Below are 15,171 nucleotides of genomic sequence, written 5' to 3'. Positions count from 1 at the left end.
CCATGGACAACATTTTCAAAAACACCTACGTTACAAAATGTAACCCCATATCTTTGCTATGGGCCTGTCCAAAACCGTAGATCCAAACACGTATAAATTTCTGGGTTTGGGGTCCAAATCTGAACTTCTTTGAGCTGAAATATTAAACCACAGACCAGATCAGGACCCATGGTTTACGTTCAGGTCTTTCTCAAGGTCTCAGTTCCAGCTTGTACGAAGATACTGCTTTATTGCCTAAATTGACAGGTCAAGTAGCTGTATTTCTCCTATTACACCTCCTTATTTTTCAGTGATTCCTCACCAAAACCTGTTGAAATCAATCAAAAGAGTCCCCCTCACCTTGTCTTCAGAAGGTTGTGGATTGCACCTTAAATCTTCAATTATATGCTCTATGGGATTTTAGAAAAATAATAGAAATATATATTCCCAGTGCAAAACTTTACTCAGCTTAGTTACATTTTGATAATTCAACCTGTTTTACTTCTGTTTTGCTGTTGTGATTTTGGGAGATTGGTGTGTTCTGGTTTTTGTTTTTTTTTTTGCAAATGTTGTGGTCATTCTGATGAACTTTTGCAACAATCTGTCTCTTTCTTATGGGGCAAAGAGTTTAGTGTTTGCAGATGAAACCTGGATTTTGTCTGTAGAAAGAAGGGGGAACAAAAACAGGATTGTGTGTGTATGTTTGAGTGTGTGTACATGTGTGTGTATAGTATATGTGAAAAAAACCTCAACATGTATATTTTCCAAAGTGACTAATGATTTGGAATGCCTCTGTTCTTTGGTGCTTGACTTGAGACACCTTACGTTTGTGTAGCTGCAGTTGTGAAGCTGGGGTAAATTTTCATAGTTCCATTGGCTCCAATGGAGCTATGATCAATGGTGTCAATGGAGCTATGACCATTTGGACCAACTGGGGATCTGCCCCAGTAGAGGTCCTGGTCCTTCAAAGGGGCTGATTTTCAGAAAGTGCTGACCGTCGGCTCACTGGGAAGATGTTTCCAGTTGGGCACTGAAAGATGGAGACACCCTAAGTTCCTAGTCTCTTTGGAAAATGTAATCCTTCACTTCTCCTTGTGTGTGCAAGCCAGGGATATTACTCTCAAAGGACTGCCATCACCTCCCTTCCAGAGACAAAGTTCATCACAGGAGGGGTGAATAATTAAACATCAGGCTGGTATAAATCTCAACAGAAGAAATATCTTTTATCTTTTGACCATTTACTCCCACTAGGAATAATGGCAGTTCTTTTACATTGATATATAATTCTTTGTTGGTTTGTTTGTTTGTCTTGGCACCTGCATAGCAGAAATCTTTACAATTAATTACCGAAATGTCCCTCCCCCCAGCTCTGATCCTCCCTCTGATTTATTTTTGCAGCACCTGAGTCCTAACAAGCAACACCCTCAAGGTCGAGAGAGAGTAAGATGTGACCCATTTATGATGGATTATAGAAATAACAAACATGCCTGACAGTTTTATACAGCTGCTAGAACGGGTTTAGTTTCCAACAAATGAAGAATTTCCTCTCCCCCCAACCTTTTTTTTTGTATATTAATTACATTTTACAAATTTTCTTTTCTTTTCTTTCCCCTTTCCTTGTTTCCTTTTTCTTTTCATTTTTTTTATACAGCGAAAGGATCAGTTACTGATGTGTCCACAGAGGAGTCTGGGTTAGCAGAGTTTGGCTGTCATCTGGTCCGACTGTTTGAGGATCTCGGTGTTGTACAGGTCTAGTGCATGGTTCACACGGATGATCTCGCTGTTGGTCAGTTTCAGGCGGTGCTTGAGCATACAAGAGAACAGATCCAGCTGCGGCTTACCCGGTGCCACAGGGGGGGCCAGTCTGTTGATTCGGTCCCGAATGTCCAGCAGCAAGAGCATGACGGAGGACGAGGAATAGAACTGCCCACCTTGGGTATATGACTGGTTGACCTGCTGCACAGCACTGCGCAGCAAGTCAGCGTTAAAACGCAGGCTGTAGCCGTACACCTGCACGTCAGAGATCTTGATGTAGAACTGACGCTTGCTGGGGTCAGAAAGGTCCACGGGCCCTTGGCCAGTCTCATTGCGCAGCAGGGAGGGCAGCCGAGTCCGGCTGCGTAGGTAGATGTGGACAGTCTCAAAAAAGGTTTTCCAACGGTTGCCCAGCAGCAAGGTCCAGTTGTAGCACTGGCTGTTCTGGAGGCGGATTTTCTCCCAGCGGGGATAGCCGAACTCCCCAAAGGGCATGTTCCAGCCCTCAGAGTGGCTCCCGCTGAAGGGGTTGACGTAGACAAAGAACATAGGGTCCAGGCTGCTATTGCGCATCTGGCATATGCGCATGGAGATGCCGATCACCATGTGGATAAAGTCCATCCGGTTCTTGTTGCTCTTCAGGGTGAGGGACATGCGCTTGCGCCACCTGGGGTCGAAGAAGGTGTCCAGGCGGATCTCATTGCTGATGAAGGTGGTGTGCACGTAGAGGCGCGAGTCCATTTTCTGCAGCAAATATTTCAGCTCCAGATCCTGGAAATCCAAGTCTGTCTCAAAGCTGATGAACTGCTCGCTGCGCTCCGAGTCCACGTTCTGCGGCTCGCAGCGGCCCCGGTACAGCTTGTAGCCCTTGTTGCACGAGCCGCAGAGGGAGATGTTGGCCAGACTACACATGGCGCAGCTGTTGTTGCCCCCAATAATGCACGGGATGGGGCGCTGGCACAGGCTGGTGCTGCCGTGGCACACGCAGCTCCGTTGGCTCTCCAGAAAGGACCCCCAGAACCCATTCTCGTTGCAGTAAAGCAGGGACTGAACCCGGGTAAGCCACTGTTGTATTGTCCTGCAAACAGGAAAACAAGAACTTTAGCCTCAAGGGTACAGATGGGCTCTTACAATTGAAGCTGGGCCCCTGTTAAGGGTAAGGTGTGTATGTGAGGCAGGGTTTCAGAAGCTGCATGTTCTGGGGTCTGGCATTTGATACATCCTGTCCCAATCTCCTTCCAGGTCCTTCTCCTCCACTGGAGGATAAATGTCCTGTAAGAAATAGCTCTGGGGCAGATTCCCTATCCTGCATCACTCCCTTTGCGCTGCACGGACCATGCAAAATTAAAACCAGTTGGCATCAATTTCTTCCTGGGGATTCATCAGTGCTGATGAGTCACTAGTGGGAGTGGAACTGACCAACATAGCAAGGGGTTGCAGGAAAAGGCCCCTTTGACTATCCCCAGCTGGTTCCTTGGGGAGCATTACCAACTGCTGCAGATTATACCAGCTTCTCTAGGCTGAGACTGGGCAGTGACTCAGGGCATCCTCCAAGCCAGCCCTTGCTAGCCCTCTCTTCTTAAAAAAAAACCAAAAAACAAACAAACAAACAAAAAAAAGCTCAGGATGTAATGAGCCAAACCCTTTTGGAACCTTGATCAGCTGATGGTGCACAGGTCAGTGAAGACAGAAAAGAAGCCAGCAGCTTGTGGGGGGAGTGATAGTTCTGCTGTAATACCCTCATCTTTAAAGCACCCCACTATCTCAGTGCCTGCCCCTATTACTCTATATTGTAGTAACCCCATATATGGCTTCTCCAACACCCCTGTAATGTTGCCTTTCTGACTGGCCACCACTTAGTACCTCCATGCAGTATTTCCTTTCTAACCAGCCCTCCCCAGACCGCCCTGAGCAGCTGCCCCTCCCCCCTCGCTAATGAATACTTCAGTGTCTCCTCTGGGCAAAAAAGTTGTGGGTAGCGCTGTAGTGAGTGGACTGCCTAATGACAAATTAGGATTCAGTCCCTGCAGAACAGGAGGAGTGATTATGGACAGAGGCTCTCAGAGCAGGATTAGTGAAATTCATGGCACCTGCATAGCCTGACTGGCGAAGAATCATTAAGCTGTGAGCGGTATCAAAGAAAGCATTAAATGATACAGTAGCAAAGAACAGCAGGAGGACTCAAGGAAGAGAAGCGGGGGGAGTGAGAGAGAAGGGTGGAGGAGACAGAGACATGGAAGGAGGAAATAAATGAGGAAGAGGGAAGGGATGTGGAAAAGAATTGGAAGCGGAGATGGAAAGAGGGAGAGGTTAAGGGGAAGTGTGAAATAAAACAGAAGAGAGTAAAAAGCAAATGGAAAGAGAGAAATTGACAAAAGGAGAAAAAGAAGCAGTGGGGGTAAGAAAGGAGAACTGTGCAAAGGGAGGGAAAATAGAAAGAAATGGAGTGAAAGGCTCAAACTGAGAGGGACAGGGGAGCAAAATGAATTAACAGGAAAATGCTGAAGATTGAGAAGTGTGAAGGGACCATTAGCACGTGCCTCACTTGGCATGAAGCTGCCAGGGTCTCTCGCCCCATAACAGCTCACCAGAACTGTGCTGCGCGTGGGAAAAGGCAGAGAGAGGCTAGGGAACTTGGAAACAAGACACTGACGTCTATAAATGTCACTTTCTTGTCCGGACTGGAAAGTAAGACACTATGCTTGAGTCAGGGAAGGAGTCAGCATCCATGTCCCGCTTGTCCTGAAGTGCTCTAACCACTAGATCCCCTGACTATAATATGGACAGATCACCTTCCCCTCAAGGGAAGCACAATTCATTGCTTCTGCTGTACATGGCAATCTAAATATAAAACTGCAGCATTAGAGCAGGTGCATGGGAAATAAAACAACCCGCCCATCTGTCAATTTTTTTTTTTTTTGTCGGCATGGGTGAAAGGCTCATTGATGAAGCACGAGGCTCCTGTGATGGAGTGCCCTGCTCAATGGCAACAATGGGAAACCACAGGGTGCCAGGCTCACAGCAGCTATTGTGTCTTAAAGATACATTCCAAGCTCCCACCTACCCTGCAATTTCCACCCCAACAGTTACAGCAGAAGAGCCCTCTGGCAGCAAGATGAACTCAGGAATGAGTTACAGGGCTGGGGCTTGAAAGACAGGGGTTCACGTTTTGGCTCTGTCATATCATCTCTCTGCATCTCAGTTCCCTGTCTGTACAATGGGGATATTCCTCCCCCTAGGCTTGCTGGGAGAACACATTTATTACTCTTTGCAAGGGACTGGGGCCATATAGATGGAAAGCAGATGTGATTTGGTCCTGGCACTGAACTGTGTCCCTGCTCGGTGCTAGAGCTGCAGCAAGGCCCCAGGGAGTGACCCCTTTGGGAATAAGCAAAGAAAAGCAAATCCTGTCCAGGTTTTACACTGACCCCAGTGCACAGCTGACTTCACCAGCTCTGTGCTGCCTGGTGTAGGGAGCATTGCAGGATAGGGGTACAGCTAAATTATTCTTCTGCCCAGCAATTCTGTAAGCCACCTCCCCTCTGACCTTGCACTGGCCTCAGCATATATCTTGCTATGGAGACTCATTGGTGTGGTAGGAGCTGGGGACACATCCTGCAGTGAAATGGCACTGCCAGTGCCAGCCGCTCAGCCCCTCAGAGCAGGAAGAAATTTGCCCCCTGGAGAAGAAGCTGAAACCAGCCTCTTGGCAGGCTGGTAAAGAGTAACTGGCTGAGTCAATCTGAGCTGGCAATGAAAAGAAGAGCATTAACATGGAGACAGAGGCAAGGGGCTTCTGCTGAAGCTAAGTATCAATGACTCCCCAGATCCTGTCATACCCACCATGCAGCACGAGCTATGAACACATGAGGGCTGCACTGACATAGGAACAATGCCAGGGCGACAGGTGAGAATATCGTTTATGTAGTGGGTGTATGTATATAGGTGGGGTTCATTGCAAGTTGATTGGGTAGTTATGGGTGTTTGTAGAGTGAGTGTGTGTGCACACGTGTATGTGCCAACATACATTTCATACTATATCTGTGGGTTTTCTATATACATAAATAAACACACTGTACATAGACTTAAATAACCACCATGCACACTCTCATATGAATAATAGAGAAAAATACATATACTACACATGATTTAACAGCTACATATGCCTATACCTTATCATCACGGGCCAGTTTTAGCTCTGCTGTAAGCACAACTCTATTGATTTCCTTATGCCAGGGCTGAATTTGGCCTTCCATGTGCATCATGCACTCAGAGATTTCCTGTGCACATAAATATATGGCCTGATTCTCTGCTCCTTTACACTGGGTTTATATGGAGGTGACTCCACTGACTTAATGAACGTTACACTGATGTAAAGCTGGTGGAACAGAGTGTGGATCAGGCCCTTTGTATCTAATTTTGTGCTCACTTATGCTGGTGTAAATCAGGAGTAACTCCAGATGTTAATATAATATATGGAGCTAGACTTATCTGAAAGGTCATGGAGTCCAGCCCCCTGTCTTCACTAGCAGGACCAAGAACTGATTTTTGGCCTAGATCCCTAAGTGGCCCCCTCAAGGATTGTACTCACAACCGCGGGTTTAGCAGGCCTATGTTCAGGCCACTGAGCTATCCTTCCCCCCACTGAAGTCAGTGGAATTAGATTACTGTCAAACCACTCTAGTGAGTGCAAGCGACTAAGAGGGGCAGGAGGTTGGTTGTGTGTGACCAGGCACATTTCAGAAGATGATCTACACGGATATTCGTCTGGGCTACAAATGGCTCAGTGCAATGAAAAGACAAATTTATAGCTCACCCCCCTCCCACACACCAGATAAACAGAAATAAGCCAGAATAGTAAGAGCTGACCTGATGGGAATTAAAGAAATATGACAGGCCTGTTCTCCACACAATGGCAATTACAGAATCAGATCATTATGTCCTAGTCCAGCCTCAATGCTGGTTGGATTGTACAAATGCAGACTGCCCTTCTTCCCACCCACTCGTTTGCTGAGCATCCCGTTCAAGAGGAGGCCGTGAAGAACAGGAAAGGTGGCTCAGCCAAGATCTGGAAACTAGCAATTTTCCTCTTCCCCAAATCGGCATTGTGAAGTGGTGATGGGAAGGTAGCAGAGGATGGAACAGTGTTTTCTGTGTCTCAGTGCTACTGAGATGCAAGCAGGACAGGGGAAAAAATACCATCTGCTGATGGCTGCACTAAATAGACAAATAAATGAAATAAGAAGCAAAACCCAGAGCATGCCTAGGGACAAGCTATAAGCATCAAAGAAAGAGGTGCAATGAGAGAGAGATTGGATAGATGTAGAATCAATCAAGAAAGACCGACACCATCTGAAAGCAAATGTCAGAGTAAACCAGTATGTTTTGGATGGGTGTCTCTTGCTACCTCCTCCCCCAAAAAAGGTTATAAGTAGGGGTTAAATTTCCATGCTTTTTGTTGTCAGATTCAAACAATCGCTCTGTAACACTTGTGAACACTAAGCACATTGTGCTGGCACATTAGAACCCGAAAATGAGATGGACAATAAACTGTCCAGTCTAGCGTTTGCTCTTCAAGCCCTGTAAAATGCAAGCCACACACAACATGCATGGTGAAGACTCCATTAGCTCTTTACATTTCGGTCAGTTCTCTCTATTTGTGTCACCAGGCTGCAGCTGAGACCAGTGGATGACCCATCACCAGAGATAAAAGGAGCTGCAGGCAGAGTGGTCTCTTTGAGGGATCTTTGACTTTGGAATGATTCTCTCCCCTCCCTCTGGTTTAAAAGAGTTCAGATTTGTTGATCTTCTGAACTCACTCCAAAGTTCATTTCGTTGGGCAAGGCTGAAGGGCAGGCTTGGGGGAAATGTGAAGGGAAATGAGATGTTCATCAGGATGGTAGCTATGTGTGCTAGTTAAAATGTGAAATGAAACATTTAATTACACATTTGTGTCAACAGTTCATTGAAAAATAAAGGGGACGGGGGATTTTAATATTTTTGTGAATCAGCCCCCTATTTCTCATCAAGTCATGATAGATTGATGCTGTAGTGAAGTGAAAGTGTGTGCTACTATTTTCTTTCTTAAAGATTGTGAAACGTATTCATAGCTAATGACAATAAGGCTAGAGGCCGGGCGAGATGGTCTTCTGTGCGTATTCTTTATTAACTCTAAAGTTTTAAAATAAACTTATGTGTGCCCATTAAGTTTTCAAATTCAAATAAATGACTACATGCTTTAATATAGGCTACAAGAATTAAGGAGTCATTTCTTTTTTAAAACCTATGAACTTGATATGGACAATGTGCTTTTAAGAAAAAGCAAATCAATGCAAATCTTTCTTTCTTTCTTTCTTTCTTTCTTTCTCCACTACTGACAAAGGTCATAGTAGTATCATTCCAATTACAAAAATCTATACCCTCTCTTTTTCATGGAAACACTTCCTCTTCTTTTTCCTGGAGGGCAGTGAATGGCAATTCTATTTCTCTCTCCTTTAGGTTGCTATTGAATACATAATGTACTTTTCTATTATGCTTTTGTGCACGAGAGAGAGAAAGAGAGAGAGAGACGTGCTATTAATATAACCCCTCCATCCTTTCAAAGCCAGTGGCATGAATGATAAGCATCTGTCTCTATATAATATATGCAATTAGAAGATGAGACTGTTTCCTAGCCCTGCTAAAAAGAACACTGAAATACATACCACTATCTCCATATCTGTCTGCCGAGCCAGTCCCCCAACTTACTACAAATGCGGAATGACACATAAGACTGGAAATGATAATATGCCTGGTGGTGTTGACTTAAACAAATCAAACACATCAGTCAGTTAAAAACTCAGCTGCCAGCATCTATTTCATCCTCCCTTACCCAGCTTTTATAGTGCTTGTTGGAGGCTCCCTTTCTGCCTGGCTGGCTTTTTCAAATAGAAGCGAAATGCTAACATATATTTATATAAAGCTTTGTACCAGCGCGGTTGGCTGCATATTGGCTAGGTGCTGTTTTCTGCTTTTGGTGGTGGTGATGATGCATGATTCAAAGATAATATATGAATGTCTATGTTACTTCTGCATATGCCAGGTTCGTTTGTAATGACTTAGCCAACCGTCTAGATGGATCAGTTTGAAAATGGTCTCCAGAAGAAAAAAAAAAAACCTTTAACCTTGAACTATCCCTGGACTCCTCATTGGGATATTGTCCACCTGCACAAAAGTCCTCTGTGATTAAAGAGGCCTTAAGAACCTGGAAGCATGATATTGACTGTATATGGCTAAGTGAAAGCTCAGAATGCTCATTGCCCTATGGATAAAATGGATACAAGAGCCTCTAGTTAGCCAATTAATTATCTCTCAAAATAGAACAGACAGCTGATCAAGCTGATGAAAAAAAGCAGTTCATCTACAAATGCTAACTTGGCCCATCCGCTCCCAGAGAGGCTTGGAAGAGGAGATACCAGAGCTCATTATTTCCACGGTTTCAAACGACACTCCTCAGTTCCAGACAAGAGCTAAGATAGGGTAAGAAATGTTCATTAAAACCATGGAGACAGAACTCCAAAAATGGTGGGAGACAGCTCTGAATCCTGCCACCCGGAAAGGCTGTGAGGAGTCAGCAATTACTATATAATATCTACAGCTGCTATAGCTGTGACAGGACACCCATCTCCTCAGTAACTCTGAGCATGTCTCTCCTTCTTTCACGCTCTCAGTTGTAGCTATGTCACCAGGGCCTGAAGCACTCCAGGTCTACAGTTTTCTCTGCATTGCTCTGAGCTTCATAAAAGAAGAAAGAGGCACCAAGTTTTTTAAAAAAATAAAGCAAAACACCCCCCCCCGCCTCATGCTTCTCACTGAGACCATCAGCATGGACCTGCCATGGATGCAGGAGGTGGGGGTGTAAGTACCTTTCTCTAGGCAGCTGGTGGTTAGGGTTGTGCTGGCACCGGACACTGAGACCAAAGAGTTTGCGGGCAGTGCGCTGGATCTTCTGCCGCTGGGCTTCCATGGAGCTCTGCAGAAGTTTGTATCGGGTCTGAAGATCCCAGTCATTGCCCCAGTGCTGGTGGATGCTCCCGATGGTCAGGAAGTGGTTGTTAGGTAGCCTTTTCATGAAGGATTTAAACTCATCTGGGAACACACAACCAAAGTGACAGGCTTTGAATGATTCGTGCATTACTGAGGGCACAAGGCCTAATACTAGCTATTGAAGCAATAACAGTCAAGGTGCAGTAGGGCATTAATGACCAGCTGAAAGAAGCTGATGAGCATTAATCCCCAGGTTGGTCATTATTCTTCAGGAAGCACCCTAATTCTGTGGCTGTCATTGCTATTGTAAGGGCGGATTTATAGCCAATGCATGTAATGGGTGAGATATTTCCCATTTATACTTGCAGCAGCAGGACATAGATGGAGAATTAATACTCCTGGGCAGGTCACCAAAGGCATCAGGGGGTTGGTAGATGGGAAGGGTGTTCCAGCAAGGCCCTAGTTATATGGGATCAGGGAATCCACTAGGAAAAATGTAGAGATTAGAGTTGTTTAAAAATTTATTCCAGTGAAAAATGTTCCATTTTAAAATGGCCTTTCTTTCAAATTCGGAAATTTTCATGAACAAATTTGGTTTGTTTGAAATTTTCCATTTTTTGCCTCACCACACCAGAAAATTAAAAACATCATCATTTTTTTTCTGGCTTTCAGTTTATTGTTTTCATGTCCTCCCCCTTTCCTTTCTCTCTTTCGATGGCAAAATAAATTTTAAAAAAAGGGGAGGGGAGGGAGAGGGAGAAAAAAAGCAGAAAGTGAAAAATCCAAGAAGCAAACATTTTCTAAACCAAAACGTTTCTATAGAGATTTTCCTGAAATTTTTCAAATAACTGAAAAATTGTTCCCTTTTGGACCGGTGGTATGAAAATTCCTTATAAATGATCAATTTTTTTTTAACTACACATTTCCTATTGTTCAACCTCTAACTCAAATCTAGCAGCCTAATAGAGAAAGTCTATGTATTAGCCAAATAGGTAGTTAGGGAGGTAGACAGATATTCATCACCATACAATCTGAGCACCTAATAAAAAAAATAATTACTATCACCACACTATAAAGACCATAGCACATCTGGTTTCCTACATTCTTTCCCAAAGGCAGCTGAGACATTTTCTTTTTTTAGTCATCTGAATCTACTCGATTTATAATGTGGCATTCGGTCCCTTTCTCCTCCTCCCCCTAAAATGACTCCCTCCCATTCCCCTGTCCTCTGAAACTATCATCATGTATAATTGCTTCTGTGGACCACACTGATTATACCTAGTACCTTTTAGCAATAAAAGCTCTGCATTTGCTTCCCACCCCTTACAAAGCAATTTCCTCCAAAGCCTGTTTGTGTGAAAGGCCGAGCTCTTTTCTCTCTGATGATGGACGTGCCGTGATTTTGTAGAGACTAGGGGCTGAAATTTGAGTTCATTCTGTGTATTTTGATACCAGCAGAACAAGTCTGGAGAAAAACAAAGCCAGCAAAATAAAAGCTGCAGGGTGTTGGTTCAAAAAGCTAAGGTTGACTTTAAGAAAACCAGTTTCTTAGTAAATATTTGTATATATTAAAATGGCACCTAGAAACTCCAGCTAGGGCCAGTACCCCCATTGTGCCAGGCACTGAACACACATGATAGGAAGACCCTGCTCCAAACAGTTTGCATTCAAAGTAGTAGAGCTGGTTGAAATTTTTTCCTCCTTCCCCCTGCAGAAAATTTTCCACAATGTACCACAGTCTTCCCTTTTGAGTCACCCAGTGTATCATGGGAGTTCCGCAACTCTGGTTCATCCTGGGAGATGATATCTGGCTGGGGAGCCCAGCCTACAAAGGAGAATGAAGACATAAGGTACCTGAACTACAGCTCCCATGAGGCACCATGGTAATATTTCCAAATAATTTTATTTCGATTCAGCCAAAATTTTTGAGGTTTTCAGGTGTTCAGTCTTTCAATGAAAAGTTGGAATTTTCCAGGGAAAGCAGACACCGTTAAATGCCACCGCTCCCTCCCCACATTTACTCAAAACTCAATTTTTCTTCCAAAAGAGATTTGAAGGGAAATTGTCCAGCTCTACTAATTAGATAAGACAGAAATAGTCTGTGTTATTATGCCCATTTTGCAGATAGGAAACTAAGGCACACAGCAATTATGGGGCATACTCTCAACTGTTATAAATCAGCATGGTTTCATTGGCTTTAAAGAAACCACACTAATTTTCACCAGCTGAGGATCTGCCCTCATATGACTTTGTGAGATCACACAGAGAGTCTGTGGAAGAAGCAAGAACTGATGTTAGATTTTCTGAGTTGCACTCCACTGCCATTAGCTGATGTGCATCTTAAATTCACAGTTACACCCCTGTTCCCATTTTGGTTAAGAAGGCCTAAGGGATAATATTGGAGATTTTCATCTAAATGGTTTTCCATGGATGAAGAGTAACTAAATAAGGAAGTTTTATTAACGCAGTGAAGCAAAATGCTAATTAAACCTTAGATTTAATGGCACTTTTCATTTCAAGGAATACTTTATATGGAATGTAACAAATTGATGACTGAAATGTACCAATTTGATGTACGAAGTACAAACAGGTGTCACTTCAGCCATCATTGAAAAGCATCCACCTCTGGGAAGGAACATGGCAGCAGTTTAAGTATGCACTGCAACACAACATGAAGTGAGAAACCCCCTAGTCAAATGAGACCGCAAGAGGAATTTAGAGAGGCAGAATATAGTTAACTCTGATGACGCTGGCCAGTTTTAACACCTCTACACTTGCAAAATAAGCCTGGGGTCTTTAATGGCAACAATGTTTAGGATGTGGGATTCTGATTCTCCTCTTAACAATTTAAATCAGGAGCAGCTCCATTTAAGTCACTAGGTCAGCACCTCAGGAAATGTAAATTGGCATCGCTCCATTGACCATGCTGATTTGCACTAGCTGAGGATCTGGCTCAATGGTTCCTGGGGTGTAAAATCGGTGTGGGAACAGAACCACTTGGAGCAACAGTGAATGCAGTTTCCAGGCACTGAAATATGACAAGCCTTTGGCAGATCATTTGAGGTCCTCTGTAGAGCACCCAAGTTAGACCATCAAGGGGTCAGGAGCCTACAAAACAAGGAGTAACAAAGGACCGGCTGAGAAGCGTGGCTGTGATGCTGTGAAGGCTCCCCCAGGGAGGTTTTCATTAAAAGCATTTTATCCAAGGCCTCGCGCCATTTCCTCATTGGACAAAGGAACATTTGTTAATTCAAAGCCTGAATAGAGCAGTTACGATTTAAACACCAAATGGCACGAAACACTATTCATTTCAAACCCAGTGCACGGCTGGCCAAAAGCCAAATGGGCTCTGAATTTGCTTTGGATGCATGTCGTGTCACACGACTCCAAAAGGAAAGCCCCTTGGAGGGCAGCCCCTTCCTGACAACTTGCATTCCCACTCCGGAGGCAGGTATAATTTGGTTGCTGTAGTGTGGGGAGGAGGGGACTAGCTAGCACTTCATGGATTAATTCCCACTTCAGAAGGGGTGTGTCCAGGCAGGAGCCATAACTCCACCCCTCTAGGGCTCAGGTGACTGCTGGGTGGAGCATTTATTGTACCTTCCCCACAGGTGTAACAAGGGTCAATGCTCCTGCATCTCACCTAGAGCCCCTGAAAGCATTATGCTTTATGAAAGCTTATTAATGGGCCCGATTCAGATCTATGTTACTCTAGCATCACGCAGACAAAACCCCAATAAAGCCAGCAGACTAAACCACATGAAAATCAGGAACTTCAAGCCACCAGACACCAGCACTCAGATAGAGCTTCCCACACCCCGCATCTCCCCACAGCACATCTCTATCACAAAGGGGCTTAATCTGCCCTGTGATATTTTCACATGAGCTGCCAGTACACCGCTAAGGAGTGTGTAATCCTGGGAGAGCTAAAGATACGTTCTGCACCATTTACATTCTGCTGATCTATAACAAAGCTAAATATCGCTCCTGTTTAATGATGAAATAGATTGTTTGGAATGCTAGCAGGGCTGATAGGGAATTTTCCATCAAAAACTGCTTTTGGATATAACATTGGGTTTTCTACGAAACAACATTCATCATGAAAAGTGTCTGCCTCACATGAAAATTTTCAAATTTTTGTCCTAAAAAATGAACATCTGAAACACAAAAGTGTCTAGATAGTAGACCAAAAATATTTAGTTTTTTTCAGTGTGGGAGGGGAGTGTTTAATGAAAAGTCAAAATGTTTTCTGGAAGAGAAACTCATTTTCCTAACAACACTTGCTCTTATCATTATTAAAACAACAACATCAAAACCACAGAAGCTGGAAAACAGCCCTTTTGCCCAGTTACCTGAATTCTCCAGATCTTTATAAGCTTCCGTCCAGGACTTGCCCATGTTTGCCAGCGTGTACTCCATGATCTGAATGTCGGTGATGGGACAGTTGCATTGTGGGAATTCTTCAGCACACTGGCAGCTGCACTGGCTGTTCCGACACACATACTCCCCCTCTCCATTGCACATGATGTAACTCAACGCAGACTGGACAAATTTCTCTTGTAAATACTGAGGGAAGATGATCTGGAGACCTGGCACGGAGACAAGAGCAGGGGACGTGAAAATAAATATTGCGGATTGCTGTTCCTTTTTTTAAACCTGTTTCATTAACAGTTGGGAAGGTGACACAGAGGAATTAGAAGTTGCTATAAGATTTCTTCCCTAGTTGTCGTGAGCAAAGAATTTGGGGTACAAGATTTATGTCTCAAGCGCATTGCAACCGTTCAGCTGAGATCAGATTGCATCTGCTGGACTTAAGGAGGTCATGGCGCGGGGTATCAGCTCACAAGCCTTGGAAAATATGCCACAGTATGTTCTGCAAGAAGAGATATAAGAAGGGGGTCCTTTAGGTGAAATTGACATTGTTACACTATTAGGTGCTAGAAAAAGCCTGCTAAAAACCTGTAGCCCCACAGAGCTGTGTGCAAGGGGCTGCCTCTTTACCCCAACTCCAGAGTCCCCTCTATCCCACACTGGGAGGAGATTGTCTGTATTCAGCTCAGCCCCAGACTCCACAACAGTGTGTTCCACCCTGGTACACAGGGCTGGCCTTTATACCTTTTCCTCGGATGGACTTTTTCAGCCTCATCCACCGAGCGCTAGTTCAGCTATAATGAACATTATGCCATTCTGACCTATTTTGTTGGAGACTAAATATCTCTCATGGTGTGGAAACGTCCGACCTACGCAAGAAAGGCAGAAAGAAAGACAGAAAGAAGGAAAGGCTAGACACTGGTAGACAGAAAGAAATACCATAGGCAAGAAAGAAAAAGAATATAGGGGGAAATTTGTACTGATGATTAGGGATTTTGGAGCCCACATCCCACAGAATTTCAGTGAGAGCTGGGTGTTTCA

General features: G+C 44.2%; 1 protein-coding gene across 1 annotated transcript in view; it reads right to left on the bottom strand.

Moving 5' to 3' along the window:
• Positions 1 to 907: 907 nt before the first annotated feature.
• Positions 908 to 15,171, bottom strand: part of BRINP1 (BMP/retinoic acid inducible neural specific 1) — a 94,171-nt gene continuing 79,907 nt past the window's right edge. Inside the window, exons 6-8 of the mRNA XM_050926903.1 lie at positions 14,112 to 14,348; positions 9,639 to 9,861; positions 908 to 2,812 (exon numbers count right to left, since the gene is read on the bottom strand). Of these exons, the coding sequence (XP_050782860.1) occupies positions 1,672 to 2,812; positions 9,639 to 9,861; positions 14,112 to 14,348 (1,601 nt within the window). The 3' untranslated portion in view covers positions 908 to 1,671. The remainder of the gene's footprint in view (positions 2,813 to 9,638; positions 9,862 to 14,111; positions 14,349 to 15,171) is intronic.

Source organism: Gopherus flavomarginatus, chromosome 17 (genome assembly GCF_025201925.1).
Source record: "Gopherus flavomarginatus isolate rGopFla2 chromosome 17, rGopFla2.mat.asm, whole genome shotgun sequence".
In the NCBI taxonomy this organism is placed as follows: domain Eukaryota; kingdom Metazoa; phylum Chordata; order Testudines; family Testudinidae; genus Gopherus; species Gopherus flavomarginatus.
This window is presented reverse-complemented; position numbering and strand designations above follow the sequence as displayed.